General features: G+C 43.4%; 2 protein-coding genes across 2 annotated transcripts; both read left to right on the top strand.

The window, feature by feature from the left end:
* Nucleotides 1–1982: 1982 nt before the first annotated feature.
* Nucleotides 1983–5686, top strand: si:ch211-261a10.5 (potassium channel subfamily K member 13). Its single transcript, XM_067246789.1, has 2 exons — nucleotides 1983–3460; nucleotides 4261–5686. The coding sequence occupies exons 1-2, from the start codon at nucleotides 3115–3117 to the stop codon at nucleotides 5136–5138; spliced, it is 1224 nt and encodes a 407-aa protein (XP_067102890.1). The 5' UTR covers nucleotides 1983–3114; the 3' UTR covers nucleotides 5139–5686.
* Nucleotides 5687–6167: 481 nt separating this feature from the next.
* On the top strand, nucleotides 6168–11030 carry calm3a (calmodulin 3a (phosphorylase kinase, delta)). Its single transcript, XM_067245900.1, has 6 exons — nucleotides 6168–6308; nucleotides 9374–9404; nucleotides 9662–9805; nucleotides 10049–10155; nucleotides 10368–10503; nucleotides 10684–11030. The coding sequence occupies exons 1-6, from the start codon at nucleotides 6306–6308 to the stop codon at nucleotides 10710–10712; spliced, it is 450 nt and encodes a 149-aa protein (XP_067102001.1). The 5' UTR covers nucleotides 6168–6305; the 3' UTR covers nucleotides 10713–11030.
* Nucleotides 11031–20591: the final 9561 nt, after the last annotated feature.

Below are 20591 nucleotides of genomic sequence, written 5' to 3'. Positions count from 1 at the left end.
TTTCATAATTGTGTTTCACATCACAAAGAAAAATGAGTAAATAGTTATCACCCTGGCCTCTTTGCTTGTGGCGTTCCTGCAGCTGCCTTGCAGTAAACTATAGTTAGCCTAGCTATCCCCCAAGTTAACAGATGTGAAACGAATGTTCTGCTACAGGTAGTCACGCGTGTTTTCGTGACGTTAGTGACGTAGTGACGTTAGTAACGTCAGTGACTGTGGCTAGCAAATTAGCCACCGTTAGCTTCACTTTTCACCACAAAAACGCAATTTCTACTTAAACCATGCAACGGAACGTAAATAAAAATACAACCAATGCAATCGCTACCAAGACGAACCTTTTGACACCGCCGTTGTGTATGTAGTCCAAATATTGACTGATCCTTAGGGGGGCGAAAATAAATAATAAATAAATAAATATATATGTGAGAGAACAAAGGTTGTGCTCTCGCCGAAGGCTTGAGCACACCCAATAATATATATGTGAGAGAACAAAGGTTGTGCCCTTGCCGAAGGCAAAGCACACCCAATTACATTGCTCAACATCCAGTACTGTGAAAGTTGTCAAAGCTGTGCTTTTATTATATAGCCTATATATCGTAAGATATAACCCTTCACATATAACCCAGAAATGGGTTATATGTGAAGCCCTCTGTGACATGCTTGCGTGTAAAAAGGGCTATACAAATAAATTTGATTTGATTTGAAAGGATGTTTTATTTTGCCACAAGACAATACAGCCTTGTTTAATGGAGATACAAAGATTGTGTTATCTTGTGTGTGTGATCTTGATGAGTCATTCCAGTTCACCTGGACCTCAACAGGTGCTGTTCTAACTTCTGAGCAGGCAGCACGCCAACAGAGTTCTGTCACGGATTCAGAGTTTTAAGTTGAGACACTTCTTTGCCTAAGTGGGTGGGACAACAATGCAACAAGGGTGGCCATTGTTTCCCTTAGGGCTCTAGAAGTCCTCCAGAAGTCTGTAGAAGTCCCTCTACATCTACATTTACATTTATTCATTTAGCAGACACTTTTATCCAAAGCGACATCCGAGAAGGCATACCCTCACACGTAGACAGGTCTGGTGAAACACAACACACACATCATGGCTGTTGTCCTGTCACGAGACAAACAGCATCTTGCTGATAATAAATGGAATGGTGGAATTATGAAATAGTTAGGCTTGTCCCTTTAACCAATCAGGTGCCAGATGGTACAAAATAGAAAGGCTCATCATGCTCCAGGCACTGTTAGTGTGAGAACTGTGTGGTAGGAGACACCAGTGGCTGTCAGTGCCTCTTTGTTTCTTGAGAACACCTTACTGTTGTAATACACTATGAGCGAGCCAGTTCAGGCATGGCACTCGGGCAGCGCGCGTTATCCAGTGAATGGGAAATGTTACCATCAAACACAATTACTCCATTCTCAGACAGTCTGGTTGTTACTGTAAACAATTTGCGTCTTTCAATTCGACCCACGGGTGAGGAAAAAATAGACTGGATCTTAACCCTTAAGTGAACAGCACACTTAGGTCTCAGCTGTATCCTCCATGACAGAGATCCTCTTTAAAAGTAGAAACAGGATATAGAGAAAATTGACACTGGATACATTTTATGAGGATTAACGTTGAAACGGTAGTGAATTGCGTGGGATAGTGTTTAGCTGCTGACATAACATACTTGATTGCTTCTTGGAGGATTTGGAAGGGGAGCGGCTCTGAACAGGAACCCGGTATGTTTTACAAAAATGTAATTTAGGGGTTGTGTCAGACCCTGATCTTTTGTATGTGCGTCAGTGTAATGGCATGTGGGCTGTGGGCGTCAACCCTTCAGGGTCAACATTCAAGGAATGTGGTGCTGTCCCGGCTGTTAATCATCCAAATACAACAAAATACAACAAATGTATTTTTGCCCATGTGGTGGAAAACTGTCCACATGAAGTATCTCTGGAAGAAACAAATGCATATTTTGGCTTTGCAAAACTGACATCAAAGAACAGCACTTCAGTGAAGAGGTTGAAGTTGTGCTAAAGCAAGCAAGGAGTCAGCGTTTTGGGATGAAAGAGAACTTTACTTAGATATAAACAAGATACAGAACAAAGGGAAAACCCTACACGGCCATCGATAACAAAACAAAGAATAAAGCTTCACAACAAGGTCAGAGACAGCTCAGCTGGTATAGCCATCCTAATATTCTGTTGGCGCAGATCGGCGCTCAGACGCTGTGTGACCCGTGACAGAAGTGGCATGACTTTGTGGCTCGTACAGTTTGTTGTGCTGAGGCAGAACTAGGTGTGGGTCATGATTCAACTCCTCTATTAACTGTGTTGTAAAAGCTTGCTTTTGCGTAGGATGTTTGCTATGCTATCAGATGAATGATTATGTTCACAGCTGCTAAGTGAGGATTTACACACACATATGCACACATGCACCTACACACAAACATGCACAGACACATGCGCACACACAGAAACACCCGAGCACACATGGACATGCAAACACACCAACAGACAGACACTGACTTCCAAAGACACTGATGGAAAACTTCTTGAGGTCAGGGTAAATATATGGATTAGTATACATGCTGAGAAGTGGAAATTTAATTGTTAAGACCCGACAGATGAAAACTATACAAACAAGCTCAAATATGTAGACCTCACAGTAGGCGAGCGTGGGATGGATAGTACACTGAAGACAACTGTGCTGGACCAGGGATCTGGGAAACGTCATTTAATGGAAGAGTAGGACCTTTACATTTAGTCATTTAGCAGACACCCTTATCCAGAGCGACTTACAGTAAGTACAGGGACATTCCCCCCGAGGCAAGTAGGGTGAAGTGCCTTGCCCAAGGACACAACGTCATTTGGCACATCAGGGAATCGAACTGGCAACCTTCGGATTACTAGCCCGATTCCCTAACCGCTCAGCCACCTGACTCCCTCATTGTAGACAATCTCTAAACTAATTCAACTCCTTCAGTTTGATTTGGACCCTCTCAGATGGTATGAGTGTACAGATATACCTTTCAGATCTTCTATCCGTATGTGTGGGCCAATAAGGACAGGTTTTCACAGCTGGCTGGGAAAAAAACGTCTGTCATTTAGATAATCTCACCATCTATGCTGGAAACCATGAAGGACCCTTCTCATGGATGCCCCTCGGTATGCCTGAACAGAGACTCATCTCGTTTCATCCTGCTTGGGTTTCTCATCGCCTTGTACATGCTGGCCGGGGCGGCCATCTTCTCAGCCCTGGAGAGGCCAGGGGAGCTGTTTGCCCAGCAGTGCTGGGAGGGAAGGCTGGAGGGCTTCGGACAAGGGCATGGGATCAGCCTGGAGGACCTGAAAGCCCTGCTGGAAGACTACGAGGAGGCCAACGCAGCGGGCATCCGCATGGACACCCGTAGAGATCGCTGGGACTTCGCTGGGTCTTTCTACTTTGTGGGCACGGTTGTCTCCACGATAGGTGAGTCATGAGTCTGTTGACGACGGTTGCAATTGAATGGAGGGTTACCATGGTCCCACGCATCCGTCTAGTCTGAGTTTAGTCAGACTATCCATGTGTGCAGGCTTTGAGAAAAATAAATATTTCTCCTTAGTATTTTAAACTCATCTTTGACATGCCAGGATAAAACAATCCAGTTTATTTCATACAAACCACAAATCCATGTTTTTACCAAAAATATATTTGACCACCTTTCAGATTTTTCCAAGCTATCGTTTTACAGCCTGTCTGTACTTCTGGCTAATCTAATGGTATTGACATTGGAAGATAGTCAATTTCCTTTCCAAACATGATAGATATTTACCAACCCTGAATGCTCACATTTATTACGTCGTAAAGCCAGGCATCGAATCTCCTGGATACACAGAGAGCTACTCACACATCAAACACAGACCTGTTCCACATTAACTTTTTGTTTGACAGTAAAGCCCCCTGGCATCATTCTATCCCTGATCTATTAAATCTATATCTGTCATTTGACTTTCTGACCAATAGACTTGCAGTAAACTAATTTGTCTCAAGCCATCTGCTTATTTATTCAATCTGTCTGTGAATGTCTTATTGACTTAACTACTTTAATTTCACATGTCATGTAACATCAAAGCCTCCTAGTCCCTTCCTTGAGATAATGTCAGACCCATAATAAGTGGATAGAATGGTTGGATTCAGCAGTTTATGCGGTTGGAAAGTAAGTATGAATTTGTCTGTTGTAGAATTAATCTTTATCCTCCCTTTACCTCTCTCCCTCTCTCCTTGGCCAGGTTTTGGCATGACAGCCCCCTCCACCACCGTGGGTAAGGTCATCCTGGTGTTTTATGGTCTGGTTGGCTGCTCAGCCGCCATCCTCTTCTTCAACCTCTTCCTGGAACGAGTCATCACCATGCTGGGCCTCCTCATGCACTGGTGCCACCGCAGACGGACACCTCACTGCAGGCCTCACCGAGGTGGATGGCCAACACTGGAGGCTGCGAAGAAGGCTGAAGATGGAGAGGCTGTGGGAGGAGCTACCAGAGACACCAGTGAGGGGCCACATGGAGACACATGGAGGCCGTCTGTGTATCACGTCACTCTCATACTCTTCGCCACCACTCTAGTGGTGGCCTGTGGCGCTGCCACGCTCTACTCCACCATGGAAGGGTGGAGCTACTTTGAGTCGCTGTATTTCTGCTTTGTGGCATTCAGCACGGTGGGGTTTGGGGACCTGGTGAGCGGGCAGAGGGAGCACCATGAGGACAGCCGGGGCTACCAGCTGGCCAACGGTCTCCTGATGTTGCTGGGTGTCTGCTGCACCTACTCCCTCTTTAACACTGTCTCCGTCATCATCAAGGAGGGGCTGAATTGGACCCTAGGCCAGCTGCTCCTCCTACAAGGCTGTGTGTGTCCTGGCAGACCTCAGAAGGATTTTTCCGGACTGCTGGTTCTCCTCTGCCCTGGTGGTCCCTGCCCCTCTGTTCACCACACCCAGCCTCACCCAAACCCCCGGCATCCCCAGACGACTGATCCATGCTGGGGCCAACGCACAGCGGGCTCCTTGCCACATCCCACATCTAAATGTCTATGTGCTAATGCTGTGGTTGAGACAGTGTGCCGTGGGAGTGTAGGAAAAGCACTTGAGGCAACACAGACACACACTTCCTAGAAAGACTTACTGACCTCCCCCACCGCAGGCTGAGTCACTCATGCATCCTCTGCACACATCCTCTGCACCCCTTCTAACCTCATCAACCTCACCACTGCCGTTATGATGGCAAGCACATGATTTATGTAGGTAAACCTTGACAGGCCAAGCACCTGGGATTCAATGATTCATGATATATGACTATTTGATTTCACTAAAACTCAATGGAAGAAGGGTTTCTTATCGAGAGTAAAGGTGTGTCATTTGTTGGTTATAACAAACGATGAAGCTTATTTTATTTATATTAAGTTAATGGGCATGACACAATCAACATGGCAGATTACCTTGGCAATGAATTGACTGCTTTCAGATATTTTAATTGGATTTTGTTCAGATGCATTAGGTCTCATCTTTTCTTCTAATATAACATAATTGGATTGTACTGATTATACATGCTCAATAATCGCTCTATCAGTTAAAACCACTTTTCTAGTGTCAAGTCAGTTCTAGAACTATGTAGCCTAAATACTTTTTTGTTGTTGTAAATTTGTATTCTATTAAATGCGATTGAGAATAAATAATACATTATGTTTTTTTAGAAGTGCGCAGTATAATGCAATACTTACCCTTTTACTTCTTCCATAAAAGATAACAGATCAGAAAAAAATATTTAAAGGTAAAAAATATGTCTAGATTTATATTGGGCGAATTGGTTTGGGAATACCATGCTAGCGGTTTACTGTAAACCAATTACAAACCACCTGTCTTTCCGTTCCTAAACCAATAGAGATCGACGTTACATTGAGCAACTTGAAGCACATTCCATTTCTAAATCAATAAATTTATATATTTTATATGAAATATATTTCATATCATACTGGATATGCCACTGTTTGTGGGTAGTAGGCCTACCAGTACATTGAGTACAGCAATCAATGTCGGCTATAATGACGCACTATTCTGCCGCATGTTGGTGTGCAGTTGTCAGTTTGACAGCAGGGCTAATGATGTCATTTCGCGGAGTGATCTAGTAGTTCACTGGCAGTAAGCTGGTAACGGGGCATCTTCAGTGCAAGGTCTGACGACTGGAAACAATTACTGTATATATCTGTCAGGCCGTCGGTAACGATTGTTACATTGATTATCGGTGATTCCAGAAAACTAATTTGTTGAAGACTAAACGTGAAAATGGTGAGTAGTAAACCACGACTAAAAGCACCAACACTACACTACGATTCTAGTACTAGAGTTATAGTAGTGCTAGGCTAGTAGTCTAGTATTGTCGAGAAGTTTAGTTCGATAGCTCTAACTAGCTAGCTCTAGCTAGGTCCTGGCTAGCCGAGCTAACATCAGGAACAGCGCATCGACTGGTGTAACAAAACTAGCTGTCTAGTTAGCTTAGCTAATGTTGTTTTAGTCCATTAGTAAATTGTAGTTCAGTTTCAGAAAGATTGAGAGACTAATTAGTATGTTTTTCTAGCTAACTAGATCACGAACGAAATTGTGATGCACGCGTGCTATCTAGTGCGACGAAAACGTCATTATCGTTAATGAACTATATCCAGCATGTGAACAGTTACAGGCGTGGTAATAACATTGAGACAGCTACGTTGTGTAAAAATAACCATACGCCATAACGACCTGATTCGGCTCGAGCACTCGCTCCCTGGCTTTATCCGTGTTTATTTGAAACTGTTAATCAGACAAAAATGAAATCTAACGTCTTTTACTCAAACCAGCGTCCACCACAACGACAAACTCCCGTAACGTGATTTGAAAACCGCAAGAGCTCTGCACAACAAGCCAGTGTTTGTTGCCGTGCTTGCGGTTACATAACGTGTTGCTACACTTGTCTTTGCAGAAATTTACTTTTTAAGTTTTAGTTGCCACGCGAATTTAACACAGAGGCTCTCTAGGCGTTGATGGCTGTTGCGTATTGCACCACCGGTGTCAAGCCGCAGTCTGCTGTTTGTGAAGGATCTTCGATGCCACCCCTCCTTCCTCGCCCCACTCTCCTTCTCCCCGCATTGAACCAAATCAGGTCTGGTGCAGTAGTAGGCTGATACCAAGGTCCGCAGTCAGTGCATGCTTTAGGTACAAATTAGGGCAGAAACTCTAAAAAGGCCTTGCACTCGCTTCACAATGGCTGTTTATGGAGACAAATAGGCGAGTGAAGCACTGGCTTTAAAATCGGTATTATTAATGCTTGCTTGTTTGTTTGTTTTCTGCCTGCACCCAAGGATTAAACATGCATTTGCAAATGTCTTAAAAATATTGCCATCTGCCAAGTAAAACAGGTTGCAGCTGTCCAGTATATATCTCTAACTTAAGTGTAAACAACAATAACATTTAAACTGGTGAGCCCCCAGGTTGCTGCAGTAGGTATCTAGTTCCTGCTCACAGGCCGCTTGGCTCTGGTGTGTTTAGTCAGCAGCCACTCTGCATCTTCACTGAAGCCCCCCTGGGAATACTCAGACACATGCTGCTTTATACTCCTAGACCAGGGTTCTCCGATCCTGGTCCTGGAGGGCTGCTATGTTTTAGATGTTTCCCTGCTCCAGCACACCTGATTCAAATGAATGGTCATTACCCCGCTTCCACAGAGCTTGATAACAAACCATTCATTTGAAACAGGTATGATGGAGCAGTGAAACATCTAAAACATGCAGGACAGGGGCCCTCGAGGACCAGGATTGGAGAACCCTGGTCTAGACACATTCACTATCCTCCATTTGGAAGGCATAGTTTTGCAGTCTGTTTGTTGCAACCCATGCTTCACTACTCTCCTCTCATCCTGCCACCATCCTTTCCTGTTCTCCTATCCTGCATCCCTTGTTTCCATTGTACTTTGCTTGCTTCCTCTCATCTGGCTTTCCCATCAGCCGGCCTTCCTCTCATCCTGTCCTCCTCATATTGCATCCTTTCCCTCCTCTGTTCCTCCTCTCATCTGCATATGGCATCCTTCCCCTCTTCTGGCCTTTTTTCAGCTCAACTCTCCTCTTCATGATTACAATACCTTCATTATCTCAGATAAGATAGCAAGGTCATGCCCATCATAGTACACAAGACACTCATGACTAGACACAAGCATATGCATGTGACATGTCACTACCACAACTCCACCCTGCTGTTGCTTCCACAAGTCACGGACAACCAGATGGACCACAGGTTTCTTTACTGCTGGAACAAAGTATGACACGGTCGAATGATGTGTTACTGCAATTGTGTCAGGAAACCATAGTCTAGATAACTTACATGTTAACATACTAGTTCAACATTAAAACGTGCTTCTGTGCAAGTCTTTAAAATATAATTTTAGGGGCGACAGACCATCAACCTCAAAATAAATATCTGTACATGCAATAAATCATAGTTTTTCCAGATTCTCACAGTGTGTGTGACTTGCCAAGTATCATTCAAAGTCAGTTTGGGGAAATTCAACGCAAATCCCACTAAGTCACACCAAACCAACGTACCGCTAGAATGGCGTAGATTACTTAATAATTCAACAAAGATAATATTCTACTCCGTTACATCTACACACAGAACACACACACACACTGGCAAAATTGGGAGAGGGACTAAGTGGTGATGATTAAACTGAGTGTGCTACATTTGCGACCCTGTTCGTGCCTCCCTAATAATAGTCGTGGTGGGTATTTCAGGCTGTGTCTGAGTATTAATACCTGTCCCTCATCACACATCCTCGGCCCAGAGAGTGACACTGTGGATGGACTCAGACAGGACTGATAAGACCTCGCTGGTAATGCAGAGAATTGACCCCACACACAAATTAATCCACACACAGAGACTCACAGAGACTCATAGGGATACACACATCAGACAGGTGGACAGAATTAGAACTGGATTAAGTCTAACCTGGGCTGGAGAGCCCTCATTAGTATCTAGCAACAACTGCCTTTTGCTGTTGACTAATGCTCTTTTTAAACAGAGATCCCAGAGTTGATGGTGACTATTTCTTTGGGAACACTGACTCAAACCAAGGCAGCATAATGCCGGCGTTTTGGAATCAGAGGCACAACATCAGCGTCTAGTGTGTGTGTGGTCCCGCTGTTCCCACTCTTCCTGTCGATTAGGCTCTGTGCTCAACTATAATTATGCCGGTGCAACAATGATCCCCCCACATTCCATGTTTGTACCTTTTATACAGAACAGGGAGGGCGTATAAATGTGTGACATTCATGCCTTGAATAGGCTGTGTAAAAGGTGCTTAACTGACCTTCTCCTCCCCCCAGGCTGACCAACTGACCGAGGAGCAGATTGCTGGTGAGTCCAGACCTTGAACCCAGATCGAAACTTATCCAATCACAGATCTCTTCTCTCCACCACTGCCAGTTACTAAGGGTGACTTGGAATTCGCCCCCTTTGTGATATGAAGACTTTCTAGGCTAGTTTTATGAAAACAATGCAACCCTTTGTGTTTCTAGGATCAAGCCTAAGCAATGGTGAACCTTTTAATATATGTGATACCATAACGTCACAATTCTCTGATATATGTCCCATTGTATTGTGTGTGCGTGCAGAGTTCAAGGAGGCGTTCTCCCTGTTTGATAAGGATGGGGACGGCACCATCACCACCAAGGAGCTGGGCACAGTCATGAGGTCACTGGGTCAGAACCCCACAGAGGCCGAGCTGCAGGACATGATCAACGAGGTGGATGCTGATGGTGAGTGCGTGTGTGTGTTCATTATCTGCTCCGTGAGCCGATCTGATATTTATCTTATTGATATTGTACAAGATAAATTATACATGTCGAACGCTAACCCTAACGCATACAAACTAGCCCTGTTGACTGGACGTGTTTGTCACCATAACTAGAGTACACTTCAGTTCCCCTCTACACTGTCAGTCTCAGTGTAGTTATTTTGGACTGGCTCGTGTCCTAACCAACACTCCTGTTTGTCTCCAGGAAATGGAACGATCGACTTCCCAGAGTTCCTGACCATGATGGCGAGGAAGATGAAGGACACTGACAGTGAGGAAGAAATTCGGGAAGCCTTCAGGGTCTTTGACAAGGTAGGTCTGTTTGGGACACAGAAGTTCTTCTCTGATGAAGCCAGGAAGGGGGTGCTGGGTGGCTGGGTGGATGTGACGGCTCTGTAGTCTGGTCTGGCGGGTGGCTGTAGTGTTTGGCTCAACCACAGGGAACCACTGTAGATGTTGAAATCCTGATTTATTTTGGGCTGGCTGGACATGAACTGACCCCCCGCACCCCTTGCCCTTTCCAGGATGGTAATGGCTACATCAGCGCGGCAGAGCTAAGGCACGTGATGACCAACCTGGGGGAGAAGCTGACAGACGAGGAGGTGGACGAGATGATCAGAGAGGCCGACATCGATGGAGACGGACAGGTCAACTATGAGGGTGAGCTGCTTCCTGCCCCCCACCCCCCCCTCCCTACACACACACACACCTCCTCTTCCTCCTTACTGTCTCTGTAATTCACTATTTCAATTGAATCCTCTTGGATAATGTCACTGTGTACCTATCATGCTTTGTGGTTGGTTGTGGAACTGACTGAAACTGTTGTGTTCCTCCCTGCAGAGTTTGTCCAAATGATGACGGCCAAGTGAATCTGCAGTGTGTGCTCTCACACCTTTCTCTCTTACACTGCTTGTCCTCCTAAGATCACTCTTGTCTTTTAAGAAGAAAACTAAAATCTAAACAACCAAACCACTGAAGAATGGAAACCAAGAAAATGCACTCCCAGAAATATTAAAAAATGAACAACCAAAAATTCTGTGAACGTGAATTGGAGAAACTATCGCACCACAGTTCAGAGTCGTCTATTTATAGAACAACCACAGCATGTGGTGAAGTTCTAGAGAAGTTTCTGGATCAAGCTGTAAGCGGCGCATCCATCCAGACTGGGACCCTGGTCCAATCTCACTCATCAGATCCTGACAGAAGTTTGAGGGAAGAGCACCATCGTTGAGACAGTGACCACGGTCCTCCACGAACGAGAGGGTGCTGTCTCCTTTTGCCCTGCTTAGAGAAGATAACTGCTCCAATGGGTTTCCACGGCCCTTAATACCAATCTGACATTGCCACTCGCACGCAACAAACCGTGCTGATTTTGGACTTGGGTTAAAAGTCCCACTTGCATGTACACCTTCTGTGGCAATCTGTATTCACCAGGAGAGGGCTGTGATCCCAGGGGAGGATGGAGGCTCTGTAGACACTGGAGATATATACATAACTATAGAAACTTATGTATTTGTAAAATATTTGTCACTGAGGGTGGTGGATCCTGGGGTGAGGAGTGTCTCTTGTGGTTGATTCCTTTTTGGTGCTTGGAAGAACATTGTACCATCCTGGAGCGATGTGTCTGCGGTGTGTGTGAGGGGGAAGGAGGTGTTGATAATGAAATTTTTGTCTTGTCTTTGCTTGTTTTTCCCCCTGGGGCGGCTTGTCGTGTTCGGGGACTTTTATTTTGAAAGCAGCTCACACCCAGGAAGAAGCAAGTAGACAGTTCAGTTTGAGGAGACCATTTATGGTTACCCTGAGAGCATCGCTCTAAAGATATTTAATCTGCTTTCAACAGATATACCTAATACCAGTATATAACATAAATGTCAGTGCTTTTTAATGGTATGTCATCCGATATTAAATGTATAAGTTACGTTTGTTCACAAATAATATTATTAGTGTTAGTGCAAAATTTTGCTTTACTTATTGTGGCTATTCTGTAGTAGGACCTATAATGTTTTGAGATGTGCCATAAAACTGTAAAAGCCTCAACAGTCTTGCAAGACAACTTGTAGTAAATGAAATCTATATACATATATATGTATATATTATCGACATACACTTTACTTACACTAAACTGCAAATATAAGTTAACAATGTATTTAAAGACTGTAAAGAAAAAGATACCAAATGTTTTTGCAGCTGAAACAGTCTATCTGTCAAAGTATTGTGTATCAGTATCCCTGTGGTCAGTGGTTTCACCCATAGTCTGAGTTCCCACTGCTTGCTAACAGTATATACAACATTTTCACATTGATATTAGCTTAATCTTTCAGGTGAGGGTGGACAGTTTCCATAGAACACAGAAGGATATTTAAAAGGACTGGGTTAAACTGGGTCTTTAAAGGCATGGTTGTACTTGGTTTCACAGCATTGTTAGTAAAGGTTCTGCACTGGTTAGCTTCTCGTAAGCTTTCGTCAGGTTTTCCCCTTGATTGAGTGATTTGAAAGAGCGACTTAGGGACTGTAAACTTCTGAAAGTAGCTGAAAATATGTGTTGTGTTTCTCATGAATCAATAAATTCAGCAGACTTTAAAAGTGGTTCTTATTGTTTGTTCTAGAGAAACATCTCAGAAGGCAAGACACTAACCATTAGACCCATCATCTCACAGGAGACATCAATCTTTACGGGCAAACACCTGTCACACAGTTCTACAGTTAGCAATCTTTTGCATAAAAGGGCAACAGGTGACCTCTTCTGTTTTGGAGCAATGGATGCCAACATTGGAAACAGAGGCAGAGCCAGAGGAGTGAGAGTAAGAGGAGGAGGACGGGGAGGAGGAGGACGAGGACCGTAATCTCTGATGAGATCCGAGCCACTTTGGTTGACCATGTGGTCAACCATGGTCTAACAATGAGGGAGGCTGGGCAAAGAGTACAGCCAAATGTACGTAACAGGTATACTGTAGCATCCATCATCTGGACTTTCCGAAATGAGAATAGGTAAGAAATCTACTCTCGCTAGAAAAGGGCAGTACTGCATATCAATACAGTACTTCAATGAGTACATTAGTACAGTATTGCCTGTGGACTGTTCTGTAGGACTATACAAATAAAATAACATTATGGCAAATACAAATAAAAATAATAATACAGTTTTTCTCGATTGCTTACACACATTTTCTGAATGCATACCTCATACTCTCAGAACTCTACACACAAATATAAAAAAAACACACACAATGGGCAAAACCCCTCACATCTCCTGCAAAATTAAACTTAACATTCAAAACACTGGTATTTAATCTCAAAATGGTATTTTGTTTTCAAATGACAAACACAAACCATCATATGAATATACATTTATAAGAACCATTTTAACACTGATGTGCTCAATGTAAAACACTATGATGAATGGAAAACACTTCTTATTCATTCATCATTTACATTTTACAGACGCTTTTATCCAGAGCGACTTACAGTAAGTACAGGAACATTCCCCCGAGGCAAGTAGGGTGAAGTGCCTTGCCCAAGGACACAATGTCAGTTGGCATGACCAGGAATCAAACTGGGAACCTTCGGATTACTAGCCCGATTCCCTCACCGCTCAGCCACCTGACTCCCTATGCCACCTGATTCCTCATCATAGTGAGTTAGGCCTTTTTTTGTTCAGTGTTACGCCTTACTACAGCCAGTACATACATAAGTGTGTTGTAAAATATTTGAGAATATTGTTTTTATACTCAGAACACAGAAATACACGGTAACAAATATATTTTACGTATTTTTCCCAGAAAAACAATGTACACAGTGTACATCCCATTTTAGAACTGCAATTTCAGTGTAAAGCAGGAATTGTGCTTGTAGTTTAGCAGAATTGGTTCATGGGGTTGGTGCATGAGTTACATGTTGTGGTCATTGTGTCTCAAGTACCAGTATTTGTGTGTAAACAATTGAGAACAACTGTAATATAACTGTATACAGGAAATTATTCTGTTGTTTTGTATGTAGACCACTGTATGTGCAACTTTGTGTTGGTTGGGGTGTACACTGTGTACATTGTTTTTGTGGGAAAATAAATAAATATTTGTTACGTGTATTTGTGTGTTCTGAGTATAAAAACAAAATCCTCAAATATATTACAACACACTTATGTATGTACTGTCTGTAGTAAGTGTAACACTGAAAAAAAAGGCCTAAGTCATTATGATGAATGGAGAAGAAGTGTTTTCCATTCATCATAGTGTTTTACATTGAGCACATCAGTGTTCAACTGGTTCTTATAAATGTCGATTCATATGATAGTTTGTGTGTGACATTTGAAAACAGAATACCATTTAGAGAAGAAATAACATTGTTTTGAATGTAAAGTTTCATTTTTCAGGAGAATTGAGGGGTTTGCCCATTGTGTGTGTATTTTTTTATTTGTGTGTAGAGTCCTGAGAGTATGAGGCATGTTTTCAGAAAATGTGTGTATCCAATCGAGAAAAACTGTAATGGTCCTGTCTGACTCTCTTCCTGGCTATCCCAGGACAGGGCCAGACTGGTGGCTGTTTAGGATCGACTCATGGCCATTGGCCAGGGTAGTGCAGGACCATTCTAAGGTCCAGGATAGGCTCAGAGCATGGCAGGTCACCCAGGACTCCCTAAGAAGATCTCTGTCACTCCCAGGCTAAATCTGGATCCTCATGGGATTGTGACAGAAGCCCATCTTAATCCAGGTCAGTCAGGGTCGCGACCTCTCAACCCTGCCAGCCCCACCTCCCGCACCTTACTAAACACCCGCTACACTGAGCCTTGCTCACCTAACCCCGTTTACTGGAGGAGGGGATCCCTCACTGAATTGCTCCTCCCAAGGTTTCTTCCATTTTTTCTCCTGTACTGAGTTTTTCTGGGAGTTTTTCCTTGTCTTCCCTGAGGGTTTAGTTTGGTTGAGGGGCAGTTCTATGGGTGTATGTGAAGCCCTCTGTGACATGCTTGCGTGTAAAAAGGGCTATACAAATAAATGTTGATTTGATTTGACTGACAGGGAAGCCAGCCAATGGGGTTAGGTTTACCTGGGCTAGATGTGATTGGGTGGTATGTGGGTGGGACTAATCGTGTGTGTAGAAAGCAGCTCAGGTGGACCTGTTGGGCAGTCAGCAGGACAACCAGCTCTCCACACCCTGGGACGAGCACATGTGACATCACAATGCCACGTCCCTGGTTGTGTAACCCAGCACTTCTCAAACAGATTGGGTGAGAATGATGTTGCTTACAGAGAGACAAATTAAAATGGGGGAGTGTGAGACAGTGGGAGGGGATGAGTATACCGTAGACATGGGTTAAAATATGTAAATACTATATGAAGTAATATGTGACATGTGATCTGTCTATTTGAAATTATAGGAAGATTTGCCTTGTTTGAAGTTTATACCGTGCCTTTAGTGCAGTATTCTTGGTGTGTAATTTCACTTTTCAGACAATAGGTGGCACCACTGAATTGTACTACAAAAAATGGCCAAGTCCAGTCAAGTCCAACTGTCTTGTGTCATGCATACTCATCTTTGACTAGATTACATATCTGTGAGATTACAGAGATGGGCACCATGGAATAATTTTGTCACTGTGAGTAGCTCAGTCACCATAACCCTGTTTGGTAGCAGACCTGATCCCTTTTACACACACACACACACACACACACACACACACACACACACACACACACACACACACACACACACACACACACACACACACACACACACACACACACACACACACACACACACACACACAGGAGAGAGACCTCCTCACACGTTACCTCATGGATAGGGCCACACACAGTTCTAAAGAATGGCAGAGTAAATACAAAACGGAAAACGGAAAAAGTCACTGGGCTCATTAGTCGCCCTTCCACCCTCCCCCCACACACAGGCATTTAATCAACATTAAAAATTAGGCTGTTTACACAGTAGAAGTAGATTATTTCAAGATCTCTTTGGTATGTGCAGTATGTGTGTGTGTGGTTCCTCTCCAAGTTGTGCAACTCTGCCATGTTACCTAATCCCTTACTCACATGAGGCCTGCATGTATGCTGATCATCTCTAACAGCTGACCATGGATCTGTTCTGACAATTCACACTAGTGCCTACTGTGCACACACCATTATTTACTATACACACAGACCCCAGTTCCTACAGAACACACACCACAGTGCTTCAGGTTATTGTGTCTGGGGTATTTGTGTGCCAGTAGTCATAGTTCCCTTGGTAGTTCCCTTGGTGGTTCCCTTGGTGGTTCCCTTGGTGGTTCCCTTGGTAGTTCCCTTGGTGGTTCCCTTGGTGGTTCCCTTGGTGGTTCACTTGGTGGTTCCCTTGGTGGTTCCCTTGGTGGTTCCCTTGGTGGCTCACTTGGTGGTTCCCTTGTTCCCCATTCTATTGTTGTGCACGACTTTCACCCTGTTGATCCAGGCCCTGTTTTCAATCTATTTTGAAAACCCTGTCCGTATGATAGGTCCGAAAAGGTCAAGCATGTTGTAAGTTTGTAGAATCTTAATACATTCTAGGGTCTTACCAAAAGGATGAACCTTAGAAAGTGGCCCACAAGATAAGAGCCTGATCTACACATATATACATCTTATAAAGGCTTATGACCACTTCGTTGGATTTCTGTCCCTTGAACAACCTAATGACTAAATCACCCGATTCACTTCATAACAAATAACACTCTTCTGATAGTTATCAATGTAAATCATGACCTCATGTTCATGCAGTTGTGTGAGAAGGAGCATGGGGTGAAGCACAAACAGTGAGGCGAGGAGAGAAATATAATATGAGAGAAGAACGGAGAAGAAAGGAGAGAGAAGAAAAGAAAGATGATATAAAGGAGAAGGAGAGAAGAGCAGAGAGAACTAGAGAGCCAGCCAATAGATTTTTTCACAGTCTTCCTATCAGTGTGGGCAGGAGACATAGAGAGTGTGCACTTATAAGAGAGAGTGGCAACAAGAACATTGTATAATGCGTGTGTACGTTTGACTGCTAAGGAAGGGATCTGGCATGAGCGTGAATAAGACCTTTGTTTTCTATGATGCGCGTGGCTGGTAATAGAATACAAGGTAAAGACAGTTCCTCAAGTCCTCAACCCTATTCTATCAGCAACCGTTCCACCCCCTCCAACCCCCCCCCCCCCCCCCCCCCCTTGCTGTACAAATTTGTTTTTCAGCTTACCCAGAATGGCATTACGGCACAGTGACAACAGGTAAGGACGATGACAGACCTTCCCGTAGAACGTGTGAGAGAGAAAGCAGGACGTACAAATTATAAACCAATGTTCCCTGCCTTTATATACAGTTATGATGTGCAGTAAAGGTGATTTATTTCACCCCGAAGGCCACCTTTAATGTCATCAGGAGCCACATTTCTGTCCTGAACAGGTGTCTGGTGTGACCTTCTACTGCAGAGGTTGTTAGAGAATTAAAAACATTAATCTATAGGATTCAGGACCGAACTCAATTACATCATTGTAAGTGTGAAGGACTGAAGGGGACCACTGCCATTTGAAAGTTACCCCAATTGGTCACCCCAATTGGTAATAATCATAATAAACACTATATTATAGACAAAATGAGAAAATAACATTTCACAATTAGATTTTAAGCCGGAATGTTTTTATATAGTTGTGTATCTACATACTAAAGTACAATGCTGCGACATAACGGGTTCTATATTTATTGTATCCAAAATGTTGTAACTCTATGACGGCCGTCGACAGCTAGCCAGACAATAGCGGAATGGGACTCCTTATGCTAGGTTGTGGAGTTTGTCTCTCTTTCCATCTGTCTTTCTGACTCTTATGTCTCCAGACCACCGTCACTGCTCTTATGTTTGGTCTTTGGTACAGATGAACTAGCTTGTGCGTGAGCTCACAAGCTTGTCAGTTTTGACTTTTGCCAGTTACACAGTTACAGTAAAGGCTCTTTCAGACTTGGCTCAAAGACAGACCGTCGATGCAAGTGGACATACTTTGAGTGCACTTGATTCAGATGACATGGTATGAGAACAGAGATAGGGCAATCTCAGTTGTGCAAACCTGTAGTGGTAACTCAGTCAAATTGAATGCCATCTTAGATGTTTGTAAATACTCCTTTCTTCCAAAATCTGAACTGATTACCAGGAACCGGTATATTAGTTATACTACATAATGGATACGATAAATATTTCTGTAAGCTCCACATTTACACCCTTTGTCAGCCTAAAGTTCATCTTTCAGTCTTCCCACAATGATTGACATAGCTCAGAGTTAGAGAAAAAAGATGCTTGCTCCCCTTTGGAAGATTCATATCTCTGACCTGTGATTGGTCATTAATAACCCATTAGGAAGAGCGATAACCAGGAAGTGACATATTGTTCTGTATATGATCTGGAGTGGGAAATCTCAGTTTTGTCCATTATCTTTGGTGAGCTGGGTCTGACTGTAAGATTTCGGGCTTCTTTTTGACTTTGTGGGTCCCAAAACACATGGACATGTCAAATGTATGGATTTTGTCCACCTCCAGTAAAAGCTTAAGCTTAAGTCTAAAACGTGTGGAAAACAGTGATGTTCTTGTGGTGAAGGAACCATTATAAGGTCAATTTCATCATGCGGTAGACACTCGAAAAAGCCTTTGACATTTACATTTACATTTAGTCATTTAGCAGACGCTCTTATCCAGAGCGACTTACAGTAAGTACAGGGACATTCCCCCGAGGCAAGTAGGGTGAAGTGCCTTGCCCAAGGACACAACGTCAGTTGGCATGACCGGGAATCGAACTGGCAACCTTCGGATTACTATCCCGACTCCCTCACCGCTCAGCCAACTGACTCCCAATACCTTTGACCTGTATTAAATAAATACAGGATCATGATTCTTTGAAAATTAATAGTTTTCTTTCAAAATTGTATTAGGTGAACATTTTAGCCTATTTTTACTTGTCCAACAGAGCCAGATCAATAAAATAGATTGTGTAGGGGTTCCCCAATGTAATAACGCAACAATACATTTTCTTTTGGACCATAAATAGTTTAGTTTCCACTTATGTTTACTGTTCTGACAATATATCAATAGCTTGAGAGGCTTCCACTCCCACTATGTTAGGAGCACTCTGTCTCACCACTCAACAGCTACATAACGTAAATGGAAAAGCTCCAACATAGGGTCAAATATGTCTGCCGAGGGAGAGATGTGAAGTCTTAAGTTTGAGAGGTGAGATCATCCTGAGAGTAGGAAGACAAGTTAGGGACCAGGCACACGGCGTTAGCTGTGGATAAAGAAAGTCAACAGACACATATGACCCTAACCCTAATAGGGATTCATCACTTCAAAATGATTCTGCATGTCACGCCTAGAAAGAAGGGAGGAGGAGCTAGAAAGGAGACAAGCAGGACAAGTGAGAAATAAACCATCTGTCTTCATCTCGTGTTCTCTCATAACTCACCACGGCTCTAATACTGTAGTACATCCAAGTTGGTCCCTCCCTGTTCTATCTCTGTTTCCAGCCTTTTAATTTAATTTAATTACAGTGCTGGTGTTTGAAAAAGCATATTAGTCTGGAACCTCTCAGTTTGTTTTTTATTTTCAAGGGGCTTTATCATCTGGCGCAGACCAAAATGCGTCTGGACGTGATTGGATAGAATTGGATGGAAACAACCAATCAGAGCAATGAAAAGTCATCTTGGTTGTTTACGAAAATGCCCCAACAACTATATCCAGTCATTGTTTCAAACCGGCTCATTATTAAATAAACGATTGTGATTGGCCCAGCAATATCCAGGCCGAATGGAAATCTGTTTGAATGGGAGGGTGGCCAGACCCATTTGCCAGAGCAAATAAAACATAATCTTGCAGATGGGTCTGGTTCCCAGGCCACTAGATACACTTCTTAACTCCCCAGCAGAGATGCAGATCCATCACAGTCAATGATGCAAGCAAGCCAGATATGGAAATCTCTGACAATACATTGTAATGTACACATGTATTCTTGAAATGTAGTAATACAATATGCCCAAGTTACGACAATACTTTTGTTTATGATATCACATTTGTTATACAACAAATGATGGTAGATTTATGTACTACTTCCTCTATTAGTGTAATGTGAGCCTACAGCTAGATGTGCCCCTGCTCTCCAATGAATGAAATTCCCTCGAGCTAAAGGTCTCAAGTACATATCCAATTGCTGCAACAGTTGTTAGGGGCACACTGACTGTCAACTTACCCCATTTGTACTGACTTATTCTGCATGAGAAAACCCCCAATTCTTTTTCAGAAACAGAATTGTTATAAGTTCAGGAAAGTGTATATTCTTTGAACAATGTCTGCCTGACAAAAATGATGAGAGACAGAAATACTGTAGAGGGGGTATCAGTGGGGTGACGGAGGGGAGAACTCGGGAGAAGCCGTGTTCTGATTCTCTGTTCCGTGTAGCTTCCCAGAAAATATAGACACACACACAGACAGAGATTCCAACGTTCATAATTAGATTTTGGGAGTGTGTCATTCTATTTAACATCCCACACATTGCCTGTCGAGTACATCAGGCCCAACACTGCCTCCAGCTCCAGTAGCATCCTCAACGCTGCTCCCGGAGAGGCTAATGTTCTCACAGCTCATTTAACGGTTTTCCGGGAAAGACTGGTCAAGTCAGGAGACTGTTTGGCGGGGTTGGGGCCTTGATTACAGTCTACGATCCTCTCTTCGAGCGCCCCATGTAGCCGATACTCCCACCTGGGAGGGGTTATGATAC

This window comes from Osmerus mordax, chromosome 11, assembly GCF_038355195.1.
Source record: "Osmerus mordax isolate fOsmMor3 chromosome 11, fOsmMor3.pri, whole genome shotgun sequence".
NCBI classification, from domain to species: domain Eukaryota; kingdom Metazoa; phylum Chordata; class Actinopteri; order Osmeriformes; family Osmeridae; genus Osmerus; species Osmerus mordax.
This window is presented reverse-complemented; position numbering and strand designations above follow the sequence as displayed.

Bases quoted from the DNA above. Each gene is read 5' to 3' on its own strand.
- si:ch211-261a10.5 (XM_067246789.1), top strand. From the start codon at position 3,115: ATGCTGGAAACCATGAAGGACCCTTCTCATGGATGCCCCTCGGTATGC. The intron at 3,461-4,260 runs GTGAGTCATGAG...CTCCTTGGCCAG, and splicing joins CACGGTTGTCTCCACGATAG to GTTTTGGCATGACAGCCCCC.
- calm3a (XM_067245900.1), top strand. The intron at 9,405-9,661 runs GTGAGTCCAGAC...GTGTGCGTGCAG, and splicing joins GACCGAGGAGCAGATTGCTG to AGTTCAAGGAGGCGTTCTCC. The intron at 10,504-10,683 runs GTGAGCTGCTTC...TCCTCCCTGCAG, and splicing joins CGGACAGGTCAACTATGAGG to AGTTTGTCCAAATGATGACG.